The sequence below is a fragment of the Antechinus flavipes genome, chromosome 6 (assembly GCF_016432865.1).
Source record: "Antechinus flavipes isolate AdamAnt ecotype Samford, QLD, Australia chromosome 6, AdamAnt_v2, whole genome shotgun sequence".
In the NCBI taxonomy this organism is placed as follows: Eukaryota; Metazoa; Chordata; class Mammalia; order Dasyuromorphia; family Dasyuridae; genus Antechinus; species Antechinus flavipes.
The window spans coordinates 245,694,578-245,708,735 of NC_067403.1; the positions used below are offsets into that span (position 1 = coordinate 245,694,578).

The window sequence follows — 14,158 nt, forward strand, 5'->3', positions numbered from 1 at the left end:
GCCAGCAGCCCAGCAGAGAAGCTAAAAACACCGGGGCTGAAGAATACAACCCCAAACAGCTGGAGTCTCCCGGGACCTGGCCACCCCCCCCTTCCCCCCCCACAGTGACTCAGCACGCTCTGGGATCTCAGAGCGCACGTGCAACACAGTCCTGCTAGTGCCTCACTGCTTTCCCCTGCAGTCTGGAGAGGAAGCTCGGTAACATACAAATAAAGTCAGACTTAAATAATTGGAAAAATATTAAGTGCTCTTGGATCGGCCTAGCGAACATAATAAAGATGACAATACTCCCTAAACTAATCTATTTATTTAGTGCTATACCAATCAGACTTCCAAGAAAATATTTTAATGATCTAGAAAAAATAACAACAAAATTCATATGGAACAATAAAAAGTCGAGAATCTCAAGGAATTAATGAAAAAAAAATCAAATGAAGGTGGCCTAGCTGTACCTGATCTAAAATTATATTATAAAGCAGCAGTCACCAAAACCATTTGGTATTGGCTAAAAAATAGATTAGTGGATCAGTGGAAAAGGTTAGGTTCACAAGACAGAATAGTCAACTATAGCAATCTAGTGTTTGACAAACCCAAAGCCCCTAACTTCTGGGAAAAGAATTCATTATTTGATAAAAACTGCTGGATAATTGGAAATTAGTATGGCAGAAATTAGGCATGGACCCACACCTAACACCATATACCAAGATAAGATCAAAATGCGTCCATGACCTAGGCATAAAGAACGAGATTATAAATAAATTAGAGGAACATAGAATAGTTTATCTCTCAGACTTGTGGAGGAGAAAGAAATTTGTGACCAAAGATGAACTAGAGACCATTACTGATCACAAAATAGAAAATTTTGATTACATCAAATTAAAAAGCCTTTGTACAAACAAAACTAATGCAAACAAGATTAGAAGGGAAGCAACAAACTGGGAAAACATCTTCACAGTTAAAGGTTCTGATAAAGGCCTCATTTCTAAAATATATAGAGAACTGACTCAAATTTATAAGAAATCAAGTCATTCTCCAATTGATAAATGGTCAAAGGATATGAACAGACAATTTTCAGAGGATGAAATTGAAACTATTACCACTCATATGAAAGAGTGTTCCAAATCATTATTGATCAGAGAAATGCAAATTAAGACAACTCTGAGATACCACTACACACCTGTCAGATTGGCTAAGATGACAGGAAAAAATAATGATGAATGTTGGAGGGGATGCGGGAAAACTGGGACACTAATGCATTGTTGGTGGAGTTGTGAACGAATCCAACCATTCTGGAGAGCAATCTGGAATTATGCCCAAAAAATTATCAAATTGTGCACACCCTTTGATCCAGCAGTGTTTCTATTGGGCTTATATCCCAAAGAAATACTAAAGAATGGAAAGGGACCTGTATGTGCCAAAATGTTTGTAGCAGCCCTATTTGTAGTGGCTAGAAACTGGAAAATGAATGGATGCCCATCAATTGGAGAATGGCTGGGTAAATTGTGGTATATGAATGTTATGGAATATTATTGTTCTGTAAGAAATGACCAGCAGGATGAATACAGAGAGGACTGGCGAGACTTACATGAACTGATGCTAAGTGAAATGAGCAGGACCAGGAGATCATTATACACTTCTACAACGATATTGTATGAGGACATATTTTGATGGAAGTGTATTTCTTTGACAAAGAGACCTAACTAAGTTTCAATTGATAAATGACGGACATAAGCAGCTACACCCAAAGAATGAACACTGCGAAACAAATGTGAACTATCTGCATTTTAGTTTTTCTTCCCGGGTTATTTATACCTTCTGAATCCAATTCTCCCTATGCAACAAGAGAACTGTTCGGTTCTGCAAACATATATTGTATCTAGGATATACTGCAACATATCCAACATATAAAGCACTGCTTGCCATCTAGGGGAGGGGGTGGAGGGAGGGAGGGGGAAAAAAATCGGAAAAGAAACGAGTGCAAGGAATAATGTTGTCTTTATAAAGTAATCATTAAATAAAAATAAATTAAAAAAAAAAAAAAGAATCAGTCAAATAAAACCCAAAAATGAAAAAAATAGCAGAAAATATAAAATACCTCATTGGAAAAACAATTGACCTGTAAAATAAATCTAGAAGACACAATCTGAGAATTAGTGGATTTCCGAAACCATGATGAAAAAAAGAGCCCAGACATCATCTTTCAGGAAATCATCAAGGAAAACTTCCCAGAAGTCCTAGATCTAGAGGGTAAAATAGTCATTGAAAGAATTCACTATTTACCTCCTGAAAGAGACTCCCAAATGAAAACTCCAAGGAACATTGTAGCTAAAGTTTAAAATTATCAAATCAAGGAGAAAATATTGCCAGTGGCCAGAAGAAAATAATTCCAATATCAAGGAACCACAATCAAAATTACCCAGACTCTAGTAGCTTCCACTTTAAAAGACGAAGGGCATGATATTCTAAAAGGCAAAGAATTATATATAATGCGTTGATAAAGGCCAATTCTAAGAGACTTGTGATGGATAGAGCCATCTTCATTCAGAACGAGGACTTTGGAAACTGAATTTGGATTTCAACATAGTATTTTCTCTTTTGTTGCTATTGTTTGTTTACTTTTTTCTCTCATTTTTTCCCTTTCTGATCTGATTTTTTTCTTGTGCAACAAGATAAATGTGGAATTATATTTAGAAGAATTGAACATGTTTAGTCTATATTAGATTATTTGCTATCTAGGAGAGGTAGGAAGGGAGGAAGAAAAATATGGAACAAAAGATTTCCCAAGAGTGTATGTTGAAAATTATCTTTGCATGCATTTTTTTAAAACTATTATAAAACATAATTATAGCAATAAGGCAGCATGGTATGCAATACATTTATCTGAATTATAGGTCAGTAACAATCAGGTACAAATCCTTCCTTCCACATACTAGGTGTTCAACTCTAGTCATTTTAATACTGACTCCAAGTAATATACTAACTGAGTCAATGCCACCAAGCATCATTAAAGCTAGATCACAGAGGAAATGTTAGTTGATATTGATAATAGTGGTTTCCACACAAAGATTTCCCAACTATGATGTTATCACAGATCCAAATAAAGAGAGCCATATAAGATAGAAGTAAAGATAACTGCAGTGGAAATTCAAACTGTGCCATAAAGTTTAATGATGGACTTTTTTTTTTCTCCCAATAACTCTACAGTATTAGAGATTAGATATGATAGTCTCTTTGTCTAAGCAGTCTTTATAGCTTTGTGAGGAGCAACAATGAATAAAGAGCTGGATCTGATGTCAGAAAATGCTGAAGCCAAATACAATCTCAAACATTTACCTCTGTGACCCTGCATAAATCAATTTACCTCTCTAAATCTCAAATTTCCCATTTGTAAAATGAAAGGGTTGAGCCCAATGACTTCTAAGTCCCTTGAATTTTAAATCGTTGTAAATCTCTGTGTTGTCTTGTGAATTGAGAAGCTGAACAAAGAGAGATGAAGAGCAGTACTCTCCCCATTCCTCTCTTCTCCAAAAAGCTTCCAGTTTAATGTATCATTTGGTGTAGAGGGTCAGTGGAGCTCAAGTTTAAAGAGTCATGTACTAAATTAATCTCTGGGGTATGACTTAGATGAATAGAAAAATACCTCTTTAAAAATTGACTGAAACTAGTTGTAATCTTTTAATTGGGGAAAGAACTACAGATTTAGAATCAAAACATATGAATTCAAATTCTTGTTCTAACAGATATTTACCCTTCATCTATTAGTTTTATGACATACATAATTAGGAGATTAAACTAGAAGATTGGTGATTTGTCTTCTAACACTAGATGTGATAATCTAGTATCAAGTTGTACCATTTCACAACTCCATCAACAATGCAACAGTGTCACAGTTTTCCTATATCCCCTCCAACATATATCATTATTTTTTTCCTGTCATCTTAACCAAATTGAGAGGTGTGAGTTGCTTTAATTTGTATTTCTTTAATCAAGAGTGACTTAGAGCATTTTTTTCAAATAACTATAGATGGCTTTAATTTTGTCACCTGAAAATTATATGTTCATATCCTTTGACCATTTATCAAATGGGGAATGAATGATATTCTCAAATTTGACACAGTTCTTTATATATTTTACAAATGAGATCTTTATCAGAAACACTGGCTTTAATTTTTTTCCAGCTTCCCTTTTAAACATTTCTTTTGGCTTTGTTTGTGAAAACCTTTTTAATTTAATATAATCAAAATTGTCAGTTTTACCTTTTATAATGTTCTCTAGTTCTTCTTTGTTAATGAATTCTTGACTTCTCCAAAGATCTGATAGCTAAATTACCCCTTACTCTCCAAAACTGTTTATAGCATTGTCTTTTTTGCCCAAATCATATACCTATTTTGACTTTATTTTGGTATGGGGTATGAGAAGTATGACATACTGTTTTCTAGTTTTCCTGGCAAGTTTTATCAAAAAGTGAATTCTTATTCCTGAAATTTGAGTTTGGGGTTTTATCAAATACTAGATTCCTATAGGTTTTGATTATTGTGGGGTCTTTATCTCATCTATTTCACTGATCCACCACTCTATTACTTTGTCAATACCAAATGGTTTTAATGACTACTGCTTTATAATACAGTTTTAGTTTTGGTACTGCTAAGATGCTATCTTTTGTATTTTTTTCCACTAATACGTTGATATTGTTAGTTTGATTAGTATGGCACTGAACAAATAGGGTGATTTAGGCAGAATTCTCATTGTTATTGGTAATTAGCCTTAAAACTACAATCTCATGTAAAAAAAAAAAATACGGCAAGCTGCCAGACAAAAGCAATTCAAATATCAAAGAGCAACAGTCAAGATCACCAGAATCTGGTATTTCTACCTGCCAAGGCAAACCCAAGAACTATATGAAAATAATTACAAAACATATCTCACACAAATGCTCAGACTTAATAGGAAAAATATCATTTGCTCATGTGTAGACCAAGCTAACAGAATAAAAATGAGAATTCTGCCCAAATCAGCCTACTCAGTGCATGAACTCAAGAATTTCAGCCTTTTACAGATACTGGGCCCTAAGACCTAGGTGTACATAATAAACAATGAGGCTTCTCAAGAGTAAAGTGTTACCCAATTATGAATTGATGCAAAATAGTCAACCCCTATTTTGCAGGTTTCCCCTGATAATGTTGTATATAAACTTCAGGCCTTTTTCACAAGTTGGAAATCCCATTTAAAAAAAAAAAAAACCTCATTTCCTATTTGTAATCCAGTATCACTTGTCCCAGTTCTGGCTCCTGACTTTTCCTGACACAAAAATTCATGTCCAAAGTATTTTGGGATGCAATCTACATCCAGGGCATTATTGACTTGGAACAAAGTTTACGAATAGAAGCCTAAAGAAGGTCTTTTAATGTGTAATTTGCCTACTTATCTTTGGTTAAACAAGAGTCTCAGCCATTTCATAAATCTTTCAAGCCTTTGCCTATGGATCCTATGATTTAAGGTTCCATTCAGTTCCAAGGACCCACCCAATTCTGACATTCTTTTTATAATTCTCTGAGGTAAACTGAAAGTATTTGTCCTTAAATAAAATAGTTCCTACTCAGTGTATACTCTCAGGACACACATACTTAACAACATTTTGAACTAGAAAGAACGATTTAAAATCTTTTAAATTGCATTTAAAAACAAAGCAAACAACTATGACTTGAGTGATAATTATTTCCCCCAGGATGACTCCACAATAGATATCTTAATTGCATTTCCTATATATCTGGGAGGAATACTTCAGGGAGAAGTATTAAACAATTCCTTCCTCATTCTTCATTTATAAATACTTTCAAATCCCTTATTTATCACTTATTGATCACTTGCATGAAGCAATTGAAAATATCACTGTTTACCCACAGGTAAGTTTGAAAGTTCTGACTTAGAAATCTAATATCAGACTTGTATCTCTTCCTTTCTTTCTCTACATGGAAAATGATTCATTCAAAAATTATTTATTTAGTTCTTTGTCAACTTCATAGATTTGGCAGTCTTAATTTGAAAGATATTTTAGAGATTACTAAATTCTACCTTTCCTTGTGCTGCTGAAAAAGTGAAGGCAAAGAATAATAAGCTAAAGAGAAAAGAGTTCTGATATGGATAAAAGAACATATGTTTTTGCCCTAGTTCTAGAAAAAGAGAAAAACTCGCTATATTTTTTCTTATCACTTGTTCCTCACTAAAGATTATTCTTTACACTCTTATTTCTTTCTCTTGTGGATGTCTTACAGTGATCTAGCTTGCCAGTTGCCTGTTTTGGGCCTTCTGAATGAAGACTTATGAATCTGTTTCCTTATATTTTTGCTATGGCTTACTGGACCATTATTTTTTTCACTCCCATCTTTTTTAAACCAAAATTCTGTCCCCATAGCAGATTACTATGACTAATACATCCTCTGGATTCCTTGCATCTGAAGGCAGCAGACACTTCTTTACTAAAACACTGGAGGATATATATTGAGATTGAAAAGAGGCATATTTAGAAAATGAAGGAAATTCTTCTTAACATTTGTTCTCTCCCAAGTGAAGTGGGCTGCTACAGAAACTAATAGCTTTGATCTCCTTGAATGTCTTCACAATGAAACTAGAAAGTCATTTCTTGGATATGTTGTACTGGACATGACTTGTAGGTATGATTTTCATTAGAAAGACTGTGAAGTTCTTTCAAATCCTAAAATACCAACATTTTTCTGGTGATTGTGTATGTGTATGTATGTGTGTGTGTGTTTAACCTGGAGGAATAAAACTTCAGTCATTTTTGGAATCCATAACTTGATATTTCTATATGTATATGAATATTATATATATGCACATATATGTGTTTTTTGTGTGTGCACATATCTGTGAATGCTTATACATGTAGAAATATAGACAGACATAAGGAGATTGAATTAGGCAAAATTAGTTTTATGTGTGTTTTTATATCTATATATGAATAACTGAATTATTCTAGCTCTACTCACATGGATTTTGTGTGTAGGAATATGCATATATTTGTCTAAGTGTGTGTGTATATGCAGCTATATTAAATTATGTGGACTTTGAAACAATAAAAGCATGTTGTGTACATATGTATCTGTGTATGTGGACATACAAATATGTCCAGCCAAACCCATATTTTTAGGAATCCCTTCAACCAAAAAGTTATATTTTACTCTCTGATTGAAGACATACAAAGAAACTGAAAAATAAGAACCAAATGCTTCTTGAGGCAAGTCTTCCCTCTTTTTGTTGCTATAACTAATTTTTCTGTGGTGATTATTCTGTGTGACCCCATTTGAAGTTTTCTGTGCAAACCTATTGAAGTAGTCTGAAAAGGTGTACTTGAATCTAAGACAGCAGAGTGCTTAAGGCTAAATACCTACTCAATGTGAGATAATGGTTCTATAAACATATACTTAGATGATATGGTGATGTGATGGCTCTGGCTGAATGTGTTATGGTGAGGTAATGGGAGGAAAGGATTGGAGGGCTGAAGGAAAAAATAAGAGTTTCTCTGCCACAGCACTCTCAGCAGGGAAGACTCCAGACTTCAGACTCCAGCGTCTGGGTTCCATCTTTGACAAGCACATGACAGCTTGCCTGCCTCCTTTACTTCTCCTCCTAAACACTAAGGACTTTGCTAGCCTGTACATTATAGTTTACCATTTCTTTCTCCATTAAAGAAAAGCAAATTGAAGTTAATGGTTTGCTCAGTCACATAGCTAGTAAATGTCTGAGGCTTGATTACAACTTCCCACTATATACACTCATGCCTTGAGCTTTGGGGGAAATTAATTCCTCTCTATTCAAAGCTATATGATCTCCTTTGAAGTAGAAAGAGACAGATTCTTGCTCAGTTTTGCTTTCCTATAAAAAAAAAATAGCCCATAAACCAAGAGATTTGCACTCAGTACAAATATCCCATTCAAGGATATTTGAAGGAGAAGGAAGAAGATACTCTATTGTATCCTTGTCCTTGATCTTGCTTTCAGATGAAATATGAGGAGAATAAGGCAGGAAGCAGCCAGTTAAAGAATTAATTTTGGAGCTTTCATATAAAATTATTTTAAAATTATCTTCATCAGATAGAGAGAGAGATAGAGATACATAGATATATAGATAGACATAGACATAGGTGTAGCTAGGTAGCTATAGATATATATCATAGATATAGATATATATGAAGGAGATTATACATACATACATTTGTATGTGTGTGTGATGGTAAAAAGAGCAATTTGCTTAGATACATGCATGTGTTTTTTTAGTTCCTATTATGCCTTTTAATGGACTTTGGTCAAGTTAATTACCTTCTGTGGATTTTAGCTTCCTCCTTTGTTTAACCAGAGTGATGTATATGTTGGTATCTAAACACTGAGAATGTCTTCTATTTTAAGTTGTGTGATGAATTGAAACATTGTGCCCACTATGAACTTAAGGACTATTTCATGGTCTCATTTTTTTAAAAAGCCATAAAAATGGATTACTCAAGAATCACCTCCAATTATAAAGATAGAGTAATTGAATTATGAGCTTTGGCCATGAAGTCTTACAGAGATATGATCAGTTATGAAATGGCCTACATCCAAGAAAAAAAAATTATGATCTTAGCATAGAGTGGACAAAAGAAAACTACCTTAATAAATTTCTTCAGTGGAAAAAGAAAAAAAGGAAGACCATGCCCATATCACATATACATACATCCTACATATATATATATATATATATATATATATATATATATACATATATATATATATATACACAGAGAGAGAGAGAGAGAGAGATACATATAGAGATATATACACACTTTAAATGTGTGCATATGTAAATATATATGAATATAGAAATGTGTGTATCATTTTGAATATATCAATCAAATTTCTTCTGATGTTTCTTTTTACTTCATTTTACCTAGGTAGTGTACTATTTTTTTGTTTTTATATCTCCATCTACATTAAAATATCTATTCATTAATCTAACTATAGTTCATTCATTGATTCTTCTATAAAAGGGCTGACCTGTGGTTGTAGAAAATATGAACATTTAATGATTAATTTCTATATAAATGGAAAAAAAAAAAAAACAGATCACTAGGAAAGCAAGGGCATTCATCCTGTAGTGCATGACAGTGTGTGAATGTCAAAGGCCAATAGAATGTATATGAACCTAAGACTTTTTCCTAGTACTAGTTAGGGAGGCTATCCCCCCCTTTTTATTGACTTTATGCTCCATCCTCCAAAAGCATGGGATTTGCCATATCCAAAAAGTCAGTATAATAGCCTATATGTTGTGTCCTGTTTCATATTCTGTTAATCCATATCATTCAGCTCAGTGCTACATTAAGGATAAAATGGGAAAAGAAGACACCTTTTAGTAACTAAATGAATTACACATTCCTTTTGGGAGATAAAAAAACAAACAAAAGGAACAACAACTTTTAACTGGACTTGGAATTCTAAAAATTGAATACATCTTCTAAAAGTTGGTGTCCTGGAACAAAAGATTTTTATGGATTACCTTAACTATTGTCCTAAATGTTTACTTGAAAATAAATGCATATGTTTTGAACTCAGTTTAAATCTCTGTACTCATGAAGGTGTTTGTTTTTTGTTTTTGTTTTTGTAAATCCCCATTCATTATTTTCTTTCACTTTTCAATGGGTTTATTCCATCTTGGAAAGAAACTGAAAAATATTGTGATTCAGTAATATTGTTGAAGATAATTGGGATCAAAACATTTATAAATATTACATATAGATATGCAAGTGAAGCTGAGACAATATTTAGGGAAAATATAATAAAAATTTAAAAATGAAATAATTATTGGTATCTATCACCTTTCTTTATCTCATTAGGAAACATACAGCAATAGATTTGCATCAAGATCAGATTGAAGAAAATGCTCAATTTCACTGAGGTGACAGAATTTATTCTTCTTGGACTGACAAATCGCCAGGAATTACAAGTTATTTTCTTTGTTATCTTTCTAATAGTTTATATAATCACCATTGTGGGAAATGTGAGCATGATTATCCTAATCAAGGTCAGTCCCCAGCTCAGTAGCCCCATGTACTTCTTCCTCAGCCACCTGTCCTTTGTGGATGTATGGTTCTCCACCAATGTCACACCCAAAATGCTAGAAAATTTGATATCAGAGAATAAAACTATTTCCTATGCCAGCTGTTTAGTTCAATGCTTTTTCTTCATTGCCCTTGTCCATGTAGAAATCTTTATCTTGGCTGTGATGGCCTTTGATCGTTATATGGCAATTGGTAACCCTTTACTATATGGCAGTAAAATGTCAAGAACTGTCTGTATTCGATTAATCTCTTTCCCATATATATATGGGTTCCTCACTAGTTTGGCAGCAACACTGTGGACTTATGGTTTGTATTTCTGTGGAAATATTGAAATCAACCATTTCTATTGTGCAGATCCTCCACTAATAAAAATGGCCTGTGCTGGGACATATGTTAAGGAGTACACAATGATCATTCTTGCTGGTATTAACTTCACATACTCCTTGTCTGTCATAATTATTTCTTATCTCTTTATTCTCATTGCTATCCTTCGAATGCGTTCTGCAGAAGGAAGGAAAAAAAGCCTTCTCTACTTGTGGATCCCACTTGACAGCTGTTGTTATATTTTATGGGACTCTCATTTTCATGTATCTCAGGCGCCCCACTGAGGAGTCAGTAGAGCAGGGAAAAATGGTGGCTGTGTTTTATACCACAGTAATCCCCATGCTGAATCCCATGATCTACAGCCTGAGAAACAAAGATGTGAAAGAGGCCATGAACAAAGTCATTAGCAGAACATGTTTAACCAAATAAAATTTTTCCTTATAAATTCTGTGAACATTTGATCTTGAATGGGTGATCTGTAGGTGTGGGAATGAATAGCCATGAGTCACTAAATTTTTCTATTATAATTTTGAGGGGTAAGGGACAAAATAATGAATGCAACCAGGTCTGTTCCAAAGAATGCATCTATAATAACTATCAACAATCTCTTCTTTAACTGTAACAATTGAAGCCCATTAAGGCTGTAAAGTTAAACATTTTATGTAGATATATCAATTGTAAAGCATTGACATTTTTATGTAGAGTCAACAAGCATATATTAAACACCTGCTCTGTGTCAGGAACTGCATTAAACATTTGTGGGTACATAGAAAGGTAAAAAAGGAAAAAAAAAAGTCCACACCTCTCAGATTGGCTAAAATGACATGAAAAAATAATGACAATGTTGTAAGGGATGTGGGAAAACTGGGATACCAATACATTGTGCATGGAGTTAAGAACTGATACAACCATTCTGGAAATCAATTTTGAACTATGCTCAAAAGGCTATCAATGGGGTATACCCTTTGATCCAGCAGGGTTTTTACTAGGTTTATATTCTAAAAAGATCATAAGGGAGGGAAAGGGACCCCCATGTGCTAAAATGTTTGTAGAAGCCCTTTTTGTAGTGGTAAGAAAATGGAAACTGAATGGATGTCCATCAGTTGGAGAATGTCTAAACAAATTATGATATATGAATGCTATGTAATATGAATTTATAAGTAATGATCAGCAAGATTTCAGAGAAGCCTGGAGAGATTTATATGAAGTGATGTGAAATGAAATGAACAGAACCAGGAGATCATTATACATGGCAACAATAAGATTATATGATGATCCATTCTGATGGACATGGCTGTCGTCAACAATGAGTTCCAATGGTCTTGTGATGAACTTTGAAGAAAACCATCAGTACCTAGAGAGAGGACAGTGGGAATTGAATGTGGACCACAATATAGTATTTTTACTCTTTTTGTTGTTGTTTCCTTGCATTTTGTTTTATTCTCATTTTGTTTTCCATTTTGATTTGATTTTTCTTGTGCAGAATAATATTTGTGGAAATATGTTTAGAAGAATCATACATGTTTAATATATTGGATCAATTGCTGACTGAGAGAGAGGGTGGAGGGAAGGGAGGGAAACAATTAGAACACAAGGTTTTGTAGGGGTGAATATCGAAAATTATCCATGTATACATTTTGAAAATAAAAAAAATCTTTAAGTAAAAAAAATTAAAGTCCCCACTTTTAAGGAGCCCTCAGTCTAATGGGAAGACAATATATAAATACATATGTACAAATTATATATCCTATGACACATTAGAAATAATCACATAAGAAAAGCTTTAACATTAAAGACAATCAAAAAAGACTTCCTGTACAATGCAGGATTTTCACAGTCCTTATGGAAAGCCAAAATTTGAAGATGAGGAGGGAGAGCATTTTAAGAAAGAGATACTGAATTTATCCTGTGATGAACAACAAAGACACATGTATTATTGCAAAGTATATACAGATGGGGGAAATGTTTGAGAAGACTGGAAAGGAAGGACCAGTTTAGGTAATGCAAAATCTAAAAATCAAAGGATTTTGAATCTGATTCTGAAAATAATAGGAAGTCATGAGGGCTAAAAATAGTTTTTCACTTCCTGAAAAAAAAAAAGTTTGGTGATACCCCACCCTGACTTCTTCATAGGACTATTGTATAGACAGAATGGGAATCAACAACTACAACTACTTTATAATAGCAAACATATACAATGTGATATTTGCTAATTATAGTCCTGTTCAAGTCGCATAATTTCTTTAAACTTTAGTTTTCTAAATTGTAAAATTAGGGAAGTAAGCTTGATGACTCCCAAGTGTCCTCTCATATAAATCTATGATGTTTGATTTTAAATCTATATATTTTTTGATCCTTCAGTTTCTTCATCTGTAAAATGGATATAGCATTCCATGAATTCTCTATCCTACCAGCTTTGTGGAATTATTACCTTCCAAGGTCCATGCTTCTTCACCTATAAAATAAGTTGTAATTCAGTGATCAAATATAAAAATATATGTATATATGTTTTATATATAAATATATAAATTTATAATTGATATATTCTAGATATACTAGTCATTACTTTATATCATCTACATTTCCCTTTCTCTTTAATAAGAGAAAATTGTGATAGATAAAATTCTAAGGTCCTTTTGAGCACAAACTACATACTTCCATGATTATCTTTATTTTCTTTGTGTTACAATAATCTTTCAGCCTAGAAAACTAGAGCTGTCTTTGTTTAATTACATATTGATTGTTTTACCAAGGTCAGTGGTAAACTTTTTGAACACTGATTCTTCTTATCATGATGGGTATCCACTGGATTTACAGAAATGAACTTTCAAATAGTTTTTAACTTAACAAAGCTTGCATTTAAGTGGGGAATTTATACGCATTACTAATCATTTACAATGTGCAAGATACTTTGTTTCAGTGCTGGGTAAAAATCTGACTGAATTATACTATTGCCTTAGGTAATCAAACCAATCCTCCCATCTTTGGTAGAAATCAAATCTCAGGGTGGTAGAAGGCTAAGTAGAAACTAAATAGGCAGAACTGAATGATTGGATAGGTTCAATTTGAATGGTTTGAGAATCTAAGTCTAACTACTTTTAAACTAATTTAAATATCAGGCCACATATAAAAAAGGATATAACTTCTCAGTCAATCATTAAAAATTCCAGGTTTCTATATAGAAACCAGAAAAGTAAAGTTTCTTCTTAATCCCAAATTCAGGATTCTTTCCCCTACAAATTATTGTGCTTTCTGGGGAAATTATTGAAAATATCTTGATGAACCAAATCAGTTCCAAGAGAGCAGTAATGAACTTAACCAGCTACACCTAGGGAAAGAACTCTGGGAGATGACTATGAACCACTACACAGAATTCCCAATCCCTCTATTTTTGTCCGCCTACATTTTTGATTTCCTTCATAGGCTAATTGTACACTATTTCAAAGTCCGACTCTTTTTATACAGCAAATTAATTGTTTGAACATGTATACATATATTGTATTTAACTTATGCCTTAACATATTTAATACATATTGGTCAACCTGCCATCTGGGGGAAGGGGTGGGGGGAAGGAGGAAAAAAGTTGGAACAAAAGGATTTGCAACTGTCAATGCTGAAAAAAAAATATACATATATATGTATGTATATATATATATATATTCAGCATCGACAGTTGCAAATATATATATATATATATATATATATATATATATATATATATATATATAT

At 33.3% G+C, this 14,158-nt stretch overlaps 1 protein-coding gene across 1 annotated transcript; it reads left to right on the forward strand.

Annotated features, from left to right (window-relative positions):
- The first annotated feature begins 9,924 nt into the window (after positions 1 to 9,924).
- Positions 9,925 to 10,858, forward strand: LOC127540878 (olfactory receptor 5M3-like). Its single transcript, XM_051965798.1, is given in 2 exon segments — positions 9,925 to 10,620; positions 10,622 to 10,858. Coding segments are annotated over 2 exon segments (933 nt in total).
- Positions 10,859 to 14,158: the final 3,300 nt, after the last annotated feature.